This window comes from Onychostoma macrolepis, chromosome 23, assembly GCF_012432095.1.
Source record: "Onychostoma macrolepis isolate SWU-2019 chromosome 23, ASM1243209v1, whole genome shotgun sequence".
NCBI classification, from domain to species: domain Eukaryota; kingdom Metazoa; phylum Chordata; class Actinopteri; order Cypriniformes; family Cyprinidae; genus Onychostoma; species Onychostoma macrolepis.
The window spans coordinates 860001-877500 of NC_081177.1; the positions used below are offsets into that span (position 1 = coordinate 860001).

Below are 17500 nucleotides of genomic sequence, written 5' to 3' on the forward strand. Positions count from 1 at the left end.
CTCAAGAAACCCCGAGCATCACCTTTCCACCCACTCGACTCACTAAAAATACAAACACACTCAACTCACGCCTAAATATAGAAGAGCAACAACTGGTTTGTGTGTGAGCCAGAGAGAGAGAGACAGGTTTATCCACCGTCACACATCTTTACACCAAAGATGTCTGAGAGAGCAGCACTTTAAAAACCTCAAATAAACCAGAAACACAACAGAACCAAACAAAACGCAATCAGTCAAGCATCTAATGTGACACTCATTTAGTGATGCAATAAAGGCCGAAATAAATTACTTTGGATATTAAATGTTCTCAAAACTCATGAATACGGAGCACTTAAATGGACGTGGTAATGGGACGGAAAAACTATGTTTCAACTATATAGTTCGCTCACAAATTTTAGTTTCCTTCCGAAACGCTGCGTTCACTCGCAAACGTTTTATGAGCACATGCAAAAGCATTGACATGTTTGTTTACAATATAATAAATATGATTCATCTAATATGTTTTTCCATCACCATGTTCCTTTTTGTGGAACTCACATTTTGTGGGTTGGTCAATCAATCATGTCATCAATCGGCTCTGAAGTCGTAACAAATGCGCAACAAAAGTAACAAAAGTCGGTGGATTCTGATTGGCTGTCAATGCTTTTATCATTCATCAGCTAAAAATAAAATCGCTTGGAAGTGATTCCAATGATATCGTTCCTCTTTGTCGTTGAACGATTACTATAAAGATAACTATTTTAGCGTCCACACCAACGAACGATAATATTCTGCTTATCATAAGCGCGCGGCAAAACTGCCGCTTTAAATGCTGGTTTAAAAACTCTTTAAAATTGGTGGATTCTGATTGGCTGTAAAACTTTTTATCGTTCATCAACTAGAAAAAACATTCTAAAAAGTGATTCCAACAATATCGTTCCTCTTTGTTGTTTTCGTTAAGACTCATTCACACCGAGAACAATAACTATAATGATATTTATAACAATTACTATATTAGCGTCCACACCAAAGGACGATAACGTTCTGTTTATAATAAGAGCTGCAGTTTTGTCATCTGCTGCTTTAAATTTACGAACTCTAAAGTCCGATGAATTCTGACTAGTTGTCAAAGTTTTTATCGATCATCAAATGAAAAAAAAAAACAAACGCTTCGAAAATCATTCCAACGATATTGTTGCCGTGTCAATTTTGTTAAGACTGGCTCACACCAAGAACAATAACTATAATGACATTTATAATGTATTCACGTCCACACCAACAAATAATAACGTTCTTTTTGTTATAAGCACTGTAGTTTTGTCGCCTGCCACTTTAAATGAACTCTATAAAGTCATGTGGGTTCTGATTGGCTGTCATTGTTTTATTGTTTTTACAGCTTTAAAAACATTGCTTTATTGTGTCATTATCGTTTATGCCCATTCACACCAACAGACGAGAACCATATGCACAATAACGTTCTGTTATTTAACGTTCTATTATATAAGTGCCGCATTTTTGTCGTTTGCTGCTTTAAATGCTCGAGCACTTTAAAGCAGGAAGGATTCTGATAGGCTGTCAATGTTTTTAACATACGTTAAAATGGTTCTGAAAGTGTCGTTATGGTCATAGTTGTGCTGTGGACTTTGCTGTTCTTTTGACAATTGTTAAAACGTACAGTTATCGTTCTTGCTGTAAACGGCACTTAAAGGGGTTTTCCTTTGTCTTTGGAGTGTTACAAGCTGTTCGTGCATAGATAAAATCTGTAAAGTCACAAAGATTAAAGTCTCAAACCCAAAGAGATATTCTTTTTAAAAGTTAAGACTCGTCCAAGCCTTCTTAAAATGCCTCATTTAAACACGCCCCACATATCTACATCACTGTGTGGGAAGATTTGCATAACACCGCCCCAAATGTTTAAGCAAAGAAAGAAGGCGTAACTTTTATTCTCGCTGTAGTATTGTAGCTGTTATTGTGGCTGTGTGTTTCCAAATATGGTAAGGGGTGTAACATTTCCGACACACGCTTGAGGTATTCGGCCAATCACAGAGCACTGGACAGCTGGCCAATCAGAGCACAGCGTGCTTTTCAGAACGATGAGCTTTTCGAAAAAATTGACGTGTTTCAGAAAGGCTAGGTAATGTACAGTATGTGGAAAATAATGTGCCTTTTGAACCTTAAACCATGTAAACATTGCATTACACCAAATACACAAAATAATCTTCTTTTTAGCTTCGTCATATGACCCCTTTAAGTGTAGTTTACAGTCACGTACGACATACAGAACCAAAGCAGGATCACTTGTTATTCTAAAGTCTCGTCTCACCCGTCGTCTCCTACAAACTCAAACGCTTGGCTCATGCCGAACATGGACTGCGCCAGCGCGAGTGCGGACGGCGTCTGGATGGGCGTCAGCACGGGATAGAAGGGACTGTCCCGACCCAGATGAGGTCCGGGCGACGCCGGCTGCGAGCGGGTGGTCCGGAGCTGCGAAGAGAAAACGTACGCAACACTTTGAGTAAGAACAGGGTTTCTGCAGGATTTTTAAGCTCAGCTTTAAGACTTTCTAAGACCTTTTTAAAGACCTGCACTAATAACATTAATACCATATGAGCGGGGTAGGGCAATGTCAATGTCTATAGTAACATATTAAATGACTATAAAAAGCATGATTTACCGTTCAGATACAAGTTTTCAAAAACAAAAAGTATTAGTCAAAAGTATTAATTATTACATTAATTTAAACAATTATTATCAATAAATTGTTATATTAATTAAATAGCATATAAATACATTTAACTGTTTAGATTTTTATAATGCGTTATCTTCTTATCCATCCCTCAGTTCACATTTACAGCTCTGTGTGTTTGCAGGGTAAAAACATGGGTCGATTTTCGCATTGGTCTGAACAAAAACAAAATGCACATTCATTCTCCACCAGCAGGTGGTGCTTTCATAACTTCTGCAGAAATATAACTGTTTCCCCGGTAACGGCTGTAAACAAAGAAGCGCAGCACCGGACTTTGAAACAGCAGCACTCATGTTCATTTAATGAAATCATAGCCTTTTGAAGTTTAATCGTCATATTAAGCCATATCGCAATTCTGGTCTTTCCGTCCCCAAATTTAAGACCTCTTCATAATACGTTCATGTACAATTTAACTTTAAATTTGACTTTTTATGGCTTTAAATTTGATACAACTAAATTAAAACTTTTTAAGGACCCTGAATAAACATGAATGAATCAGAAGATGAATGAAGGACACAAATGAATCAGACGACTGTGCGATTGCGCAATTGCTCACCTTGCCGACGGCGTCCATGTCGAATCGTAGTGGGGCAGGTATGCTGCGCATCCGGGCCGTGATCGGCGACCTGATTGGCTGCGTGTCGTGTGTGGGCGAGGGCGGGCCGCTGTGGGCGGAGTCTGTCAGGCATTGGGTCAGCAGGTGGGTGGTGCCCTGCGAGTGTACCATGTGACCTGCCTGCACGCCCAACGGTTTGAGTCTGGCTCCGCCCACTGCTCCTTCAGCTCCGCCCAGCCCAACCGTCTCTAAGGACTCCAGCGAGTGGGCGTGTCTCATGCTGTCAATCACGCGGCGTAACCCTCGCTCCTCGACTTCCCTCTCCATCACATCCATGCACGTCCAGCGGCCGCGTTTATACGGCTCGCCCGGGCCTTGATCCAAACGCACAACGCGGAAACGCGACGCCCCGTCCAGCGAACTTTGCTTCCTAGCTGTGACGGGCGTGGTCGGCTGACTGGAGCTCTGTTGCATCTGGAGGGCGGGGTTATGGCGCAGAGACAGCCCATTGGATAGGATTTGAGTGGGCGATGCAGTCTGGCTTCTGGGGCTCCTCCCACGGGCGGGGTTTCTGGCAGAAGGGGGCGTGGCTCTTTGAGTTCCAGGGCTGAGGAGCTCCGCTGCATGGTTTTCTCCAGAACCCTGATTGTAGTCCGACGTGACGCTGGTGATTTGAAAACCGCTCCGTTTCTTTCCGCCACTCATTCTGGACCGAGCGGTGTGACGTTAAGCGCTCCAAACTCGATCTTTGTTCATAATTTTGCAGTAGAAACCAAACGGCAAAAAGCTCTAAGAAACCAATGTCCTAACCATTCCAAAGCAAGACTGATTTTCTTCCACTCAGTCTCTCCGGTCAATCTGGATCAGATAAATCATATTCTCTGTCCTCAGGTGAACTCCCAGGTAAAATCTGTCAAAACCAAAAAGTTAAACAAATTTATTCCATTGCACTTGGCTCTGTCCTCCTTCTCCCTGCGGCTGTCTCGAGTGTAATTGCAGCCAGTACAGTAACAAGAGCAGTTTCTCTGCCCAGCGGTTGCGCAAGTCTCGGCTCTGATGGCTGTTTCCTCTGGCAGTCGTGCAATATGTGTGTTCACAGCTCAGGACACAATACAGAGACTCCCGATCGCCATGCATGCACAGATCTGATTCTGTCAAGATCTAACAGCCTATCCAAGAGATGGTAAGGAAATAAACACCATAAGTAGGGCGTTTTACATGGTTTCTTACTGCAGCTCAAGGCCTGAACGTGTCAGGACATCATTTTAGGTCTGCAGGACAAGTTTGGTAACTACAAAAACAAGAAGTTCTGTTTCCGTTAACAGTGACCTGTATGTTAAAAACCCAAACGGTGACAAGAAACTCAGCAACTTTTAGAGCAGAATCTGCAAAGAATCAAACTCAATCTCAGTGCCTGGAGTTACGGTCCTGACTGCTCATTTGGTTCAAAATAAAAGTGAATCATGCATTTAACTTCAAACTCAAACATTTTAAGTATAATTAAACTGTAAATGTTGCACGAAAATGAGTATGCTTTTAACCTCAAATTAAAACTGAAGCAGGAGAAAAAGTTTGTGCAAAATCTAAAAACACGTAGAGAGTAAAACTTGTATTGCTCATTTGATTCAAATTAAAACCAGATCATGCATTTAACTTCAAATTGAGAAAAGCTAAAAAAAAAGTCAGCAACTTGAAGAGTAAAACCTGAATAGAAAATTAATATTTGTAAATTCAAAATTCTAAAAAATTGATCATGCATTTATAACTTCAATTAAAACTAGAGCAAGAAACTCAAACAACTTAAATAGAATTAAACTTTGAATGTTAGCTTTGCCTGTACATTTGATTTGAATGAAACACGAGCACGCTTTTAAATCTCAAATTAAAACTACAGCAGGAGAAAACATTCAGCAATTTTCTACAAAATCTAAAAACACTTACAGCACAAAACTTGTATTGCTAAATAGATTTGAATTAAAACCAGATCATGCATTTAACTTCAAATTAAAACTGGAACAAGTGGAAATCTTCAGCAATTTTGTGCTGAACTTATAAAAATTTCACTCTTAATGTTACAGTTATGGCATCATATTTGGATAAAAGTTAGAAAAGATCATGCATAAAACCTCAAATTAAAACTGGAGCGAGTGTAAAATCAACTCTATGGGTTTAGACTAAGCCAGGATTAGGCCATAGCTCCATTTAAGTAATTTTTATAAACGTGCCTCAGAAAAAAACATTACTGGTGTGCATCTTGAGACAAAATAAAGGCACTGATATATTTTAAGATCAGTCAGAGCAAGTTTCTTTCAGTTGAAACAGCTCAGATTTAGATTTTGGTCTGGGATTAGGTTTAACCGGAGGTAAATGTTACAGTATTGTCGCATATTTGATTTCAAGCATTATTCAAAACACGCATATATATATATAATCAAACTACGCCTATTACAGTTCTGGATGCACGGGTTGATTCGAATTCAAACCGGAGTCAGATTTGATTCAGAGCAGAATCCCGCACGTTCCGCGTCACCAGTGACGTCACCGAGCGCGCTCCTCTATCGCCTAAAGCAAACACTGAACACATACAGAAGCATTGCACAACACCAGTGAAACCTGACATTTACTTACAGCAAACTAACCCGCATCGGCTCAACAGATGACAGGAATCAGAGCAGTTAAATCGCGAAGAACCAGCACGAGCAGGCAAACCCGCGCAGAAGAGATGTCTGGATCTGGATCGAACCCGAGCCCCCCAGAAATGTGAATTAGCCCCTTAAAGTGAGTCTGTAATCCCTTCAAACAGTCAACTTGTAGATTTTGTGAACTTTAACACAGTAAAGACTCAGCTCACATGCTGCGAAAACCCCTGGAGGAGAGAGAATATTCCGTTAAAATAAAAACAAACATTAAAATCCCGTTAGATTCCAGGAGACTGATTGAGATTGATCATCCACACCCGAGAAGTTTGTTTATTCTCCATCAATTCGCATCAGATCCGCACAATAATCTACGAATCTACCGCCGCAGAAACGCCGCGGCTTCGCTCCTCTTGCGCAGTTTCTGACTGGATTTTCTTTAAAGCGACACTAACGAACTCAGATTTACAGATTAATTCTCCTCCTGTTGAAACTGTTGACAACTTTCCATCACCCGGAAGTTCCGCCTCCGCATCCTACTATGGCGAAGCGCTCATGAATATTAATCAGGCCGCGCGACCAATCAGTGACGGGCTGACGCGATTAATATTCATGAGCTCATCCTTCGCTTTAGTACGATTCGAGATATTTTGACAGACTCGCAGAAACTTTACTTGTAAATTAAGAGATTAGACATTTAGACTTAACAAAAGCAAACTGCAGCTTCGGTGCAAATTAACATCAGACTCGATATACATTTGAAGCGATGAGCAAAATAAAACGAAATCAAGTTAAAGAGATGCGAGTACACACTGCCACCTAGCGACTATTTCAAAGAAGCGCATTTTCATTATTTGTGACCCTGGAGCAGAAAACCAGGTTTGCATCATCTGAAAGCTGAATAAACAAGTTTTCCATTGATGTATGGTTTGTAGGACAATATTTGTTCAAATACAACTATTTGAAAATCTGGAATCTGAGGGTGCAAAAAAATCAAAATATTGAGAAAATCACCTTTAAAGTTGTCCAAATGAAGTTCTTAGCAATGCATATTACTAATCAAAAATGAAGTTTTGATATATTTACAGTAGGACATTAATTCATGGAACATGATCTTAATATCCTAATGATTTTTGGCATAAAAGAAAAATGTATAATTTTGACCCATACAATGCATTGTTGGCTATTGCTACAAATATAGCTGTGCTGCTTATGACTGCTTTAGTGCTGCAGGGACACATATAGAATAAAAATAATAATAATGTTACTAGGCAGTGTAGTATTTAAACAAAAGTAAACACATACAATTGTGAAAAAGCACAAATTTATTTGCTTTCATTTTTCCGGATCAATTCCTGATTAAAGACCAAAGTAACAAAGTAACCCTGATGTAGATCTACAATAAACATTATAAATGCACATCTTCCAACCAGTCTATAAAGTGTTCAAGTACAGTAACAAAATAAGGAAGAGTTATGGATATGACCGTGCAGCTCCCATAATGCATCGCTATTTTATTTGCATAACCACATTGTTATGTTGGGACTAGATGTTCTCATTGAAGGATGCATAAAAACATTTTAATAAAAATTATCTTAATATTTTTAATATGTAGGTACCTTATGTGTTATATTAATGAATAAAGGCACATTACTCATGTTTAACTATGTAACATGTATGATAGTTAATACAAATCATTCTAGAATATTATATGTAACACACACACACACACACCATTCCCGATGATCCGTGACAGATCGTATTAATGTTATTATTTTCTTGATAGTTGTATCACTGTAAACACACACAGATCAGAGTTCAGATGAAGTTGAGATGTTTGTCCTCTGAGATGCCGTAGTTTGTTTTATTCTCTTCAAACATCTGCGTCAGAGCCTAAAACACAGAGCAACACTGAGTCGAGAGCGGAAGCAAAGCGCTGCACATTACAGACTGGTGATGAAGTGTGTGTGCTTCACCTCCATGTAGAGAGCGTGAAGAGCGTCGATGTCGTCTTTACTGGGACACGGGTTCTGAGAGACAGGAATGGGACGTCCCACTACAGACAGACAGGTACAACACTCCAGATTATTGGACTGAAAACCATTAAATAACCTACTTTTGATACAAAAAAATAAATAAATTAAAAAACCTGTATATTTCAGCTAGTTGCCAAAACAAAAAATTGACTTGATGTACTACAATAACTAAAACAATAATGAATAAAAACTTCCTAGGCGTATATAAAAAACAATAACTGTGAATAATACTGTGAAGCCTCTTCTGCTCAACGCTGCATTTATTTGATCAAAAATACTGCAAAAACTATGAAATATTATTAGAATGTAAATCAGCTGTTTTCTATGTGAATGTGTTAAACTGTAATTTATTTCTGTGATTTTCAGCATCATTACTGCAGTCTTCAGAGTCACATGATCTTCAGAAATCATAATAATATGCCGATTTGCTGCTCAACAAACATTTATTATTATTATCAATGTTGAAAACAGACAATATTTTTGTGGAAACCGTGATGCATTTTATTTTTCAGGATTCACAGATGAATAGAAAGTTGAAAAGAACAGCATTTATTTGACATGGACATATTTTCTAACATTATAAATGTTTTTACTGGCACTTTTGATCAATTGAATGCATCCTTGATGAATTGTTAATATTTTACACGTACCCACGGTGTGAATGGGCTTCCTGTAGGGCAGCAGACCGAAGCTGTACTGGAAAACTCCTCTGGCGTGAAACAGAGGCAAAGCCACGCCCATGAACCTCTGGAGGCGGTCCTGCATTCGGCGGAGGGCGGAGCCTGTGGGATTCTCCATCTGATCGAAGAGCTCGTTTTCCCCAAACGAGAAGACAGGAACCAGCCACGCTCTACACACACACACACACACACACACACACATATATAAATACACATACATATAAACACACACACACACACACACACTCTCTCTCTCACCCGTGTTTGAGGGCGAGTTTAATGAAGCCCTTGCGCTGCAGCAGCTGAAGGGTTAAGGCTCCGGGTCGAGCGTCCAGTGATTCTGGAGCCCCGCCCACAGCGATCACCGCTGCATGACCTCCACCTGGACGACTCAACAGGTAACTCGCACTGGCCTTCTCGCTCGACACCAGCCCTGCAGAGGTCAGAGGTCATTAAAAAAATTAAAAAAAAAAAAAAAATTGAAAATTCGTCATTATTTCAAGCTTTTGACCGGTAGTCACATAAAACACTTGTGAATAGGACCGTTTCCGTTCCAGCTGTTCAAGAGAACAAACCTTTCACTTCCTGGAAACTAATGCAAAGCATCAGTAATAAAATGTATAAAAACAAAGTGAATAAAAAGTCACACTGTTCATAAACTGAAGGTGCGAGTCACTCTCGTCATGAACACAGTGAACGAAAGCAGACGAGACACTCGTTCTGTTCAGCGGACGAATCTCCAAGAAGCAGCAAAAAGTGAACAAACTGCAATAATGCTGAGGCAACGAGCCAAACTTTGTGTCTACTTCAGCGATTTACACAATCTGAGTGAAATCATGCTTTACATCAGAGCGTTACAACAAAAAAAGAAATTAAATCTCCCTTCATTAATAATCTTTTTATAGGAGTCAACTGAATACAAAAAAGTGTGTAGCTGAAACCATCATAATGCATTCAAATATCACACACAAAAAAAGCATAAAATTAACATTTTATTAAACAAATGCATTAACTTTGACAGCCCTACTTTCTCTATTTTAATGGTTTATATTTTTGCCGCCTGCAGAATCTGCATGACAAGAAATGTATGAAGATTCATTCTGCTGACAGAAACACCTCTGCTCATCATTCACTGTGTGTGTGTGTGTGTGTGTGTGTGTGTGTGTGTGTGTGTGTGTGAGTGACGTATTACCTACTTGGTTCTGGCTCAAATTTCCACGCAACACTTTCACAACATCCCATTACACAACAAGAATAAACAGCAAGGGCAAACACTCTCTCACACACACACACACACACACACACACACACACACACACACACACATTAGGGGTGTGCGATATTGACAAAACTATTTCTAAAAGAGTGCATTATCTTTTGAGTCAAATTCTTACATTTAATCAGTGAATCAGAATAATAAGACATTTGTGCTGTTACCAAGCAAATGAAATCAACACAGAAGCTGCGTCTGAAGAGGTGTTTAGATGTGTTTACACACTGTTTAATGCAGGGCATGAATGCATTTAACCTGCAGTTACTAATGCATAAATAGTATTTTGATATATTAAACGTAAAACGTTGAATAATGTTATTACTTTGAATGTGAAATTAAAACCTCCAGCAGGTGGCATCGAGTCACTGTTAATAAGTGAGTCACTGCGATTGAACCGAATCATTTAAACGGTTGATTCATTCAGGAACGAAACACCGTCATGTTGCTCAGAGACGGAAAACAGTGCTGTGGCTGTGTTTGGAATTATTTCTATTGTAGAAATAGTGCAAAAACAGGAAATATGGTGTTTAAAACGCAAGTCTCTTAATTAACTTACAAAAATCAATATTATATTTGTAATCATGGTAATTTTTGGAGAAAAAAACAGCACCCTTCATGTGAAACTGATTAACTTTATGAAGTGGTATAAATGTATATATATTTTCTGTCCACATGTCTTGAATTTGTGATCGTTCTGAATATATTGTAATAGACCGACTCATGCAGTGAAAATAAATGCGCATTAGTCTAGACATCGGGGCAAGACCACAGGAACCAGATGAGTCCTCTGCACAATCCGACTCTGCTGCAGCCTGGATTTAAACTGCTGATGTTGTCCGGCCAGAGGAGAATTACACTATTTCCTGTAAAGCTGCTTTGACACAATTTGCAAATATACAAATAATAGTGACTTGACTGCACGTAATGCAAGCGTGCGCTCTGTCGGGGTGTTTTAAATGGTTTTTGCAAAATACTTGATAATGTCAAATCACTCATCGTTAAAACAACAATTATGATATTATCACAGACAATATATATCGCACACTCCTAACACACACACACACACACACACACTCTCACTCACTCACACACACACACACGCTCTCTCTCTCTCTCTCTCTCACACACACACACACAAACAAACACACGCTCTCACACGCATACAAACACATGCTCTCTGTCTTTCTCTCTCTCTCACACACACTCACTCACACTCACACACACACACTCACACTCACTAACACACGCTCTCTCACTCACACACACACACACACACACACTCTCTCTCTCTCTCTCTCTCACACACACACACACACACACACACACTCACTCACTCACTCACACACACACACACACACTCACTAACACACGCTCTCTCACACACACACACACACTCTCTCTCTCACACACACACACACACACACACACACACACACTCACACACACACACACACACACACACACACACACACTCGCTCTCTCTCTCTCACACACACACACACACACACACACACAAACACACACAAACACACACTCGCTCTCTCTCTCTCACACACACACACACTCACTCACACACACACACACACACTCGCTCTCTCTCTCTCTCACACACACACACACACACACCTCCGCACATGACGTATTCTCTGAAGAAGGGAACTCTGAACCAGAAGGGCAGCATCAGCAGGTATGGCGTGAGTCCGGGGAACATCTGAGAGAATCCCGACACTTCCGTGCAGAAATTCCCGAATCCGCCGGCCACCAGCACGCCGTGAGGATGAAACCCGAACAGATAATTATAACGAGGGTCCAGATCCGCCGTCTTTATCAGCTAGAGAAACCAGAGCACTATGGCTGTCACTAACCATTATTTTAGTAAATCAAGTAATCTGTCGATTATTCTGATGATTAATCGAGTAAACAGATCATTATGATTAATTTTTTTGTGGTAATAAAAATAGTCGAAAAATAACCTTTAAAATGACTTTGCATATTGAGTAAGATATTGACGCATTCTCCTGAGTTTGCGTAGGTTTACAAATTATTTATCTTACAAATCTGATGAAATGGCGCACGTTGCGTTCCCAGATGAACGTTATAATAAACCCAAACTCACAACAGCATGCAGAGATGAGTCTGAGGCGCTCCACACGTGATTCCCTTCAACCTTATGAATCTTAAGAATGATTATTTTAGGTTGGAGTGTGTAAGGATTTGGAAGCGAGCAGAGTACGGCTGATTCTGGAGCATGCAGCGCCACCTGCTGCTCAAAACTACGCTCAGAATCCACTTCATTTCTGAAGATTCGTGATGCACTGATTTATTTTCCCAGCACTAGCCTCTACTGAACACAAGCTCATATAAACTCACAGTGATGGGGAAATAATCCCTGAAATACGTCCACACGCGCCAGCTCTTGACCCAGTGCGACCTCCGACCTCCACACAAGGGTGTGTCCCTGTCCAGATACAGCCAACCAGCATACAGCGCGGCCAGAATCCACCAATCACTGAGGCAGAGGAGCACGAACGCTGCCAGACAGACCTGAGCTGCAGACGACAGACGAGTGTGTGATTTATTAGAGCAGGAGCGAGTGTGTGACTGAACTCTAGAGCTGTGTGTGTTTGCACATTCTCACGCACACACACACAGAGTTACTAATTCTGTTATGACCTGCCCGACCGACTGACCGCTGCTGTTTGATGGTTTGTGACTCAAAGGTTTCAGGTTCAGTTCTGATCCACAAACACAATGAACTCCAGACTGATTTCATGTTATTTTATATTTTATTTATTTACTTATTTTTTTATTGTTATTTATTTCAAGCCATTTTATTATTATTTTATTTATTACCGTTATTTATTTCATGCTAATTTATTATTTTATTTTATTCTTTAAATGTACTGTTATTAATTTCATGTTAATTTATAATTTTTTTTTTTTTTTTTTTAAATGTATTATAATTTATTTATTATTTAATTTATTTTATTCTTTAAATGTATTATTTCAAGTTATTTTATTGTTATTTTATTATTTTGTATTTATTACTGTTATTTATTTAATGTTACTTTATTATTTTATTCTTTAAGTGTATTGTTATTTATTTCATGTTATTTTATCATTTTATGTTATATTATTTTTTAAGTATTACCATTTATTGTTATATCATTTCTTTTATTCTTTAAATTTATTAATTTATTATTAGTTTTTAAAGTTAATTTATTATGTTATTTATTTTATGTTATTTTTAACATCTATAATTACATTTACTTCATACTTTCATTTAAATAATTTTTATTATTATATTATTTGTGTTATATTTTATTATATTAATTTATGCTATTTAGGAGGAGAATTTCTATCGCTGCATTCAATGTCTCGACAATATGTGCAAATGAATTTCACAAAAACATTCAAAAAAGAGGTCTGGCCCATATTTCACCTCAAATTCAAGAAAATGAAACATTTTCAGAAACCAAACTGTACAAAACTGATATGATCAATTAGTCATTGCAATATTATTCCCCCATTACTTTAACTTATCTAAATTTAACCAATTTCAACTTAATTTTTAAAGTTATAAGAGATTCAACTCAACTTATTAACTCACTTTAAGTTGAAACGTCTTGTAAAATCAATTTTATTATACTTTAAAATTTAAGGCAGCAACTTATTTTTTAGTTAAGAAATAAAATCATCCTGTCACAACATTTTTTAAAATTTATTATATATATTTTTTCATTAAAATCAGGACGAATTGAGTAGATTACTAATAATTATATACATATATATATATTTATTCACAGTTGCACAATGCACTTGTCATACTTTTGCCAACACATTTTTTTTTTTCATTTATACAGCGCATTTAAAAACAACTTCGTTCCTTTCACAATCAAGTTAAAAAGATGTTAAGAAAATATATAAAATAGTAGACACAATAGTCATGAACACAATTTCACAATGCAAACAAATCTTCTAAAATATCACGGTTACTTAATCTACTGAATTTAATTTAAAAAATAAAATTAAAAATTGTAAATAAATACATAAAATTAAAGTCACAAGTCAATGCAGCAAAACGTGTCTAGGAATCAAAATAATACTTTCTTTTGATTTTGAGTTGAAATATCAAACTTCTGCTTAAGATTTAACTTACTAGAAACAAAAATTCTATTTCTACAAATATGCACTTTTCCAAATGATTGTTTTCGGTATAAACCACAGTTTAACACTAATATTTTCAGTTTCACTTTATTTTGATGCTCCCTTTAACACATTCTGTTGACTATAAGTAACATTGCACCTACATATCTACTATCTCTCATTAGAGTATTAGTAGAGTATTGGTAGAGCATTAGTAGAGCATTAGTAGAGTATTAGTAGAGTATTAGTAGAGTATTATTAGAGTACTGGTAGAGCATTAGTAGAGCATTAATAGAGTATTATTAGAGTATTAGTAGAGTATTAGTAGAGTATTGGTAGAGTATTAGTAGAGCATTAGTAGAGCATTAGTATACTGCTAGGGTTCGGTTAGAACATACTTGCAAAGTTACTGATAGAACATCTTTGTCTTCAGGTGTCTTCACAGTTATGCATATATGTGACCCTGGACCACAAAACCTGTCACAAGGGCCAATTTTTGAAATACAAAACATGTAAAAAGCTGAATAAATAATCTTTCCATTGATGTATGGTTTGTTAGGATCGGACAATATTTGTCTGAGATACAACTATTTGAAAATCTGGAATCTGAGGGTGCAAAAAAATCTAAATATTGAGAAAATCTCCTTTAAAGTTGTTCAAATGAAGTTCTTAGCAATGCATATTACTAATCAAAAATGAAGTTTTGATATATAAATTTACAAAATATCTTCATGGAACATGATCTTTACTTAATATCCTAATGATTTTTGACATAAAAGAAAAATCTACAATTTTGAGCCATACAATGTATTGTTGGCTATTGCTACAAATATACCTGCTGCGTATGACTGCTTCTGTGCTGCATGGTCACATGCTCATAACTGTGTCACTCTATATTGATTATTACTGTAATAAGGAGAGTTTCTCACCCAGAGCTATGAAGCTGAAGACCCACTGCACGACTGCGGCTGTCTGCAGACGCCTGCGCAGAGGAAGACGCAGAGGAGCGAACTCGATCTTCATCTCTCCACAAACACACACACACACAGATTCAACTGTCATTAAACACACCCCGACACACACCCAAGCGCGCGCACGCACGCACGCACACACACACACACACACACACACTTTCTCTGTCTTCAGACTCCTCAAATCTGTCGCCTGAGAATCCAAAACATCAGCGCGCGAAGTGCTTACACTCGCTTTTCCTTCATCGAAAACTGTTTTTCTTGTACAGTTTGGACGCGCGAGGCTCGTTCAGCGCGCGTCCGGCGGATCTGAGCGAGTTTTGGGGCTTTACAAGTGTTTATAAAGTGTTATGAACGCGATCGGAGGCGGCTCTGTTCCGCGTGTTTCGTGCGAGCGCACAACTCCGGAGCGCCGGTGACGTCACCGACCCGCCCCTCAAGCCCTGCGCCAATCAGAGCGCGCGGATCACACAGGTATCTGCGCGTGCGCAGTACAGATTTAGCTGTTATTTGATTATTTAATTATTAAACATAAATCATTATTAAATATTAATTTCACAACGTGTATATGTGTGTGTGTGTGTGTGTGTGTGTGTGTGTGTGTAGTTGTGCTCAAAATTATTCGTACCCTTGGTAAATGTGATCAAAGAAGGCTGTGAAAATAACTCCGCATTGTTTATCCATTTGAACTTTCATTCAAAAATGTTTAAAAAACTAACCTTTAATTTAAGCCAAAAAAAAAAAAAAAAAGTGAAAGTGGGGTAAAATCACATTATGAAATGAATACTTTTCTCTAGTACACAATGGTAACAATTATTGGTACCCCTAAAAAAATCTTATAATTAAAATACCTCTGAAGTATATTCCCATTTATATTTGCATTTTTTTATCACTCCAGGGTGATTATGAGCATGATATTATCCAGCCATGGCTTCCTGTTTCACAGAAATATAAATAGGAGGGAAAACAAAGCCCAAATTCCCTTAATCATCATCACAATGAGAAAAACCAAAGAATATATTTCTGATGTGCAGCAAAAGATAACTGAGCTTCACAAATTAGTGAAGTGGCTTTAAGAAAAGAGCTGGAGCAGTGAAAATTCCCATTTCCACCATCAGGGCAATAATTAAGAATTTCCAATCAACATAAAATGTTATGAAACTGCCTGGAAGAGGACGTGTGTCTATATCGTCCTGATGCACGGTGAGGAGGAGAGTTTGAGCGGCTAAAGACTCTACAAGGACCACAGCTGGAGAACTGCAGAAAATAGTTGAGTCTCGGGGTCAGAAAACCTTAAAAAAAATGGTCAAACAGCAGCTACATCAGCACGTGTTGTTTGGGAGGGTTTCAAGTAAAATTCTCCTCGCTCATCCAAAAACACACTCCAGCATATTCAGTTATCAGACACGACTGGAGCTTCAAATGGGACTGACTTCTATGGTCAGATCAAACTAAAAAATGAGGTTTTTAGCAGCAAACACTCAAGATGGGTTTGGTGAACACAGGGATAAAAAGTACCCCATGTGTAAAATGAAATATACTGCTGTATTTTTGATGTTGTGGCCTATATTTCTGCTGGAGGTCCTGGACATCTTGTTTAGACGCATGGCATCATGGATTCTATCAAATACCAACAGATAAAAAATCTATAAGTGACTGACTCTGTTAGAAATCTTATAATGGGCCATGTTTGGATCTTCCAACCGTACAATAATCCAAACACAAACCTCAAAAACAACACAAAAATCTTGTACCATATTGATATAAAAATACAAAGAGTAAGAAAATATATTCCATTTGTTTTTATCAACAACATGAAGTGCATTAAACGTTACGTCAAGGTTTCCCAAACTGGGTTTGTGAAGGAGCTGCAGGGGGTTTATGAGTTTGATGAAAAGCTAATAATTAATTAAATCATAAAAAATGTTACATTTAAATAAATCATTTTAAAATTAATCAAAATGAAACACTTACTGAAAAAATGAAATATTTCAGAGATGCATGTCATGTGACCAAAACCAACATCAGAGAACCGTGAACATGCAAATGTGATATTTAATTTGATTTAAAAGGTCTTATAATCGTGTCGTATAGACGGTTTCAATGGCAACAACATAACATTAACTTAACTTCCACAAAGACTCAATAACAACAGCAAAGTCTCTCTAGAGTAGATCATTTCTGATAAGAAGCAAAATATGTTTGCTGCGTAAATCAGACGGGCTTATTGAAAATGCAAATTAATTCTCTGCCAGCAGGAGGCACTTTAGGAGCGGCAGAAATAGAGGTTTCCCTGGTAACGGCTGTACACAAGCAGCATTGAGCTCACAAACGCTGCATTATCAGTAATATTACAGGCAAGATGAAATGAAAATGATCTAAAGACAGTCAGTCAGTTTCCTTCAGAGATACAGTAATATAAAAACACCCGCACCGCATTTTGATTTTGAAACGTGCAGTGCTTATTCAACGAAGTT

The 17500-nt window shown here is 38.0% G+C and overlaps 2 protein-coding genes across 5 annotated transcripts in view; both read right to left on the reverse strand.

Annotated features, from left to right (window-relative positions):
- Positions 1 to 6467, reverse strand: part of zgc:153012 (uncharacterized protein LOC777626 homolog) — a 15345-nt gene extending 8878 nt beyond the window's left edge. Inside the window, exons 1-3 of one of the 4 annotated variants that reach the window (XM_058762613.1) lie at positions 6238 to 6467; positions 3282 to 6147; positions 2303 to 2463 (exon numbers count right to left, since the gene is read on the reverse strand). In XM_058762613.1, the coding sequence (XP_058618596.1) occupies positions 2303 to 2463; positions 3282 to 3986 (866 nt within the window). In that variant the 5' untranslated portion in view covers positions 3987 to 6147; positions 6238 to 6467. Of the gene's footprint in view, positions 1 to 2302; positions 2464 to 3281 lie in introns of all 4 variants that reach the window. The other 3 variants (XM_058762614.1, XM_058762611.1, XM_058762612.1) reach the window with 3 other exon arrangements.
- A 757-nt stretch (positions 6468 to 7224) lies between these two features.
- Positions 7225 to 15442, reverse strand: mogat3a (monoacylglycerol O-acyltransferase 3a). The gene is made up of 7 exons (XM_058762616.1): positions 14982 to 15442; positions 12277 to 12455; positions 11533 to 11737; positions 8892 to 9066; positions 8604 to 8803; positions 7894 to 7973; positions 7225 to 7810 (listed from the first exon to the last, which is right to left on the reverse strand). The coding sequence occupies exons 1-7, from the start codon at positions 15112 to 15114 to the stop codon at positions 7736 to 7738; spliced, it is 1047 nt and encodes a 348-aa protein (XP_058618599.1). The 5' UTR covers positions 15115 to 15442; the 3' UTR covers positions 7225 to 7735.
- Between the last annotated feature and the right edge of the window lie 2058 nt (positions 15443 to 17500).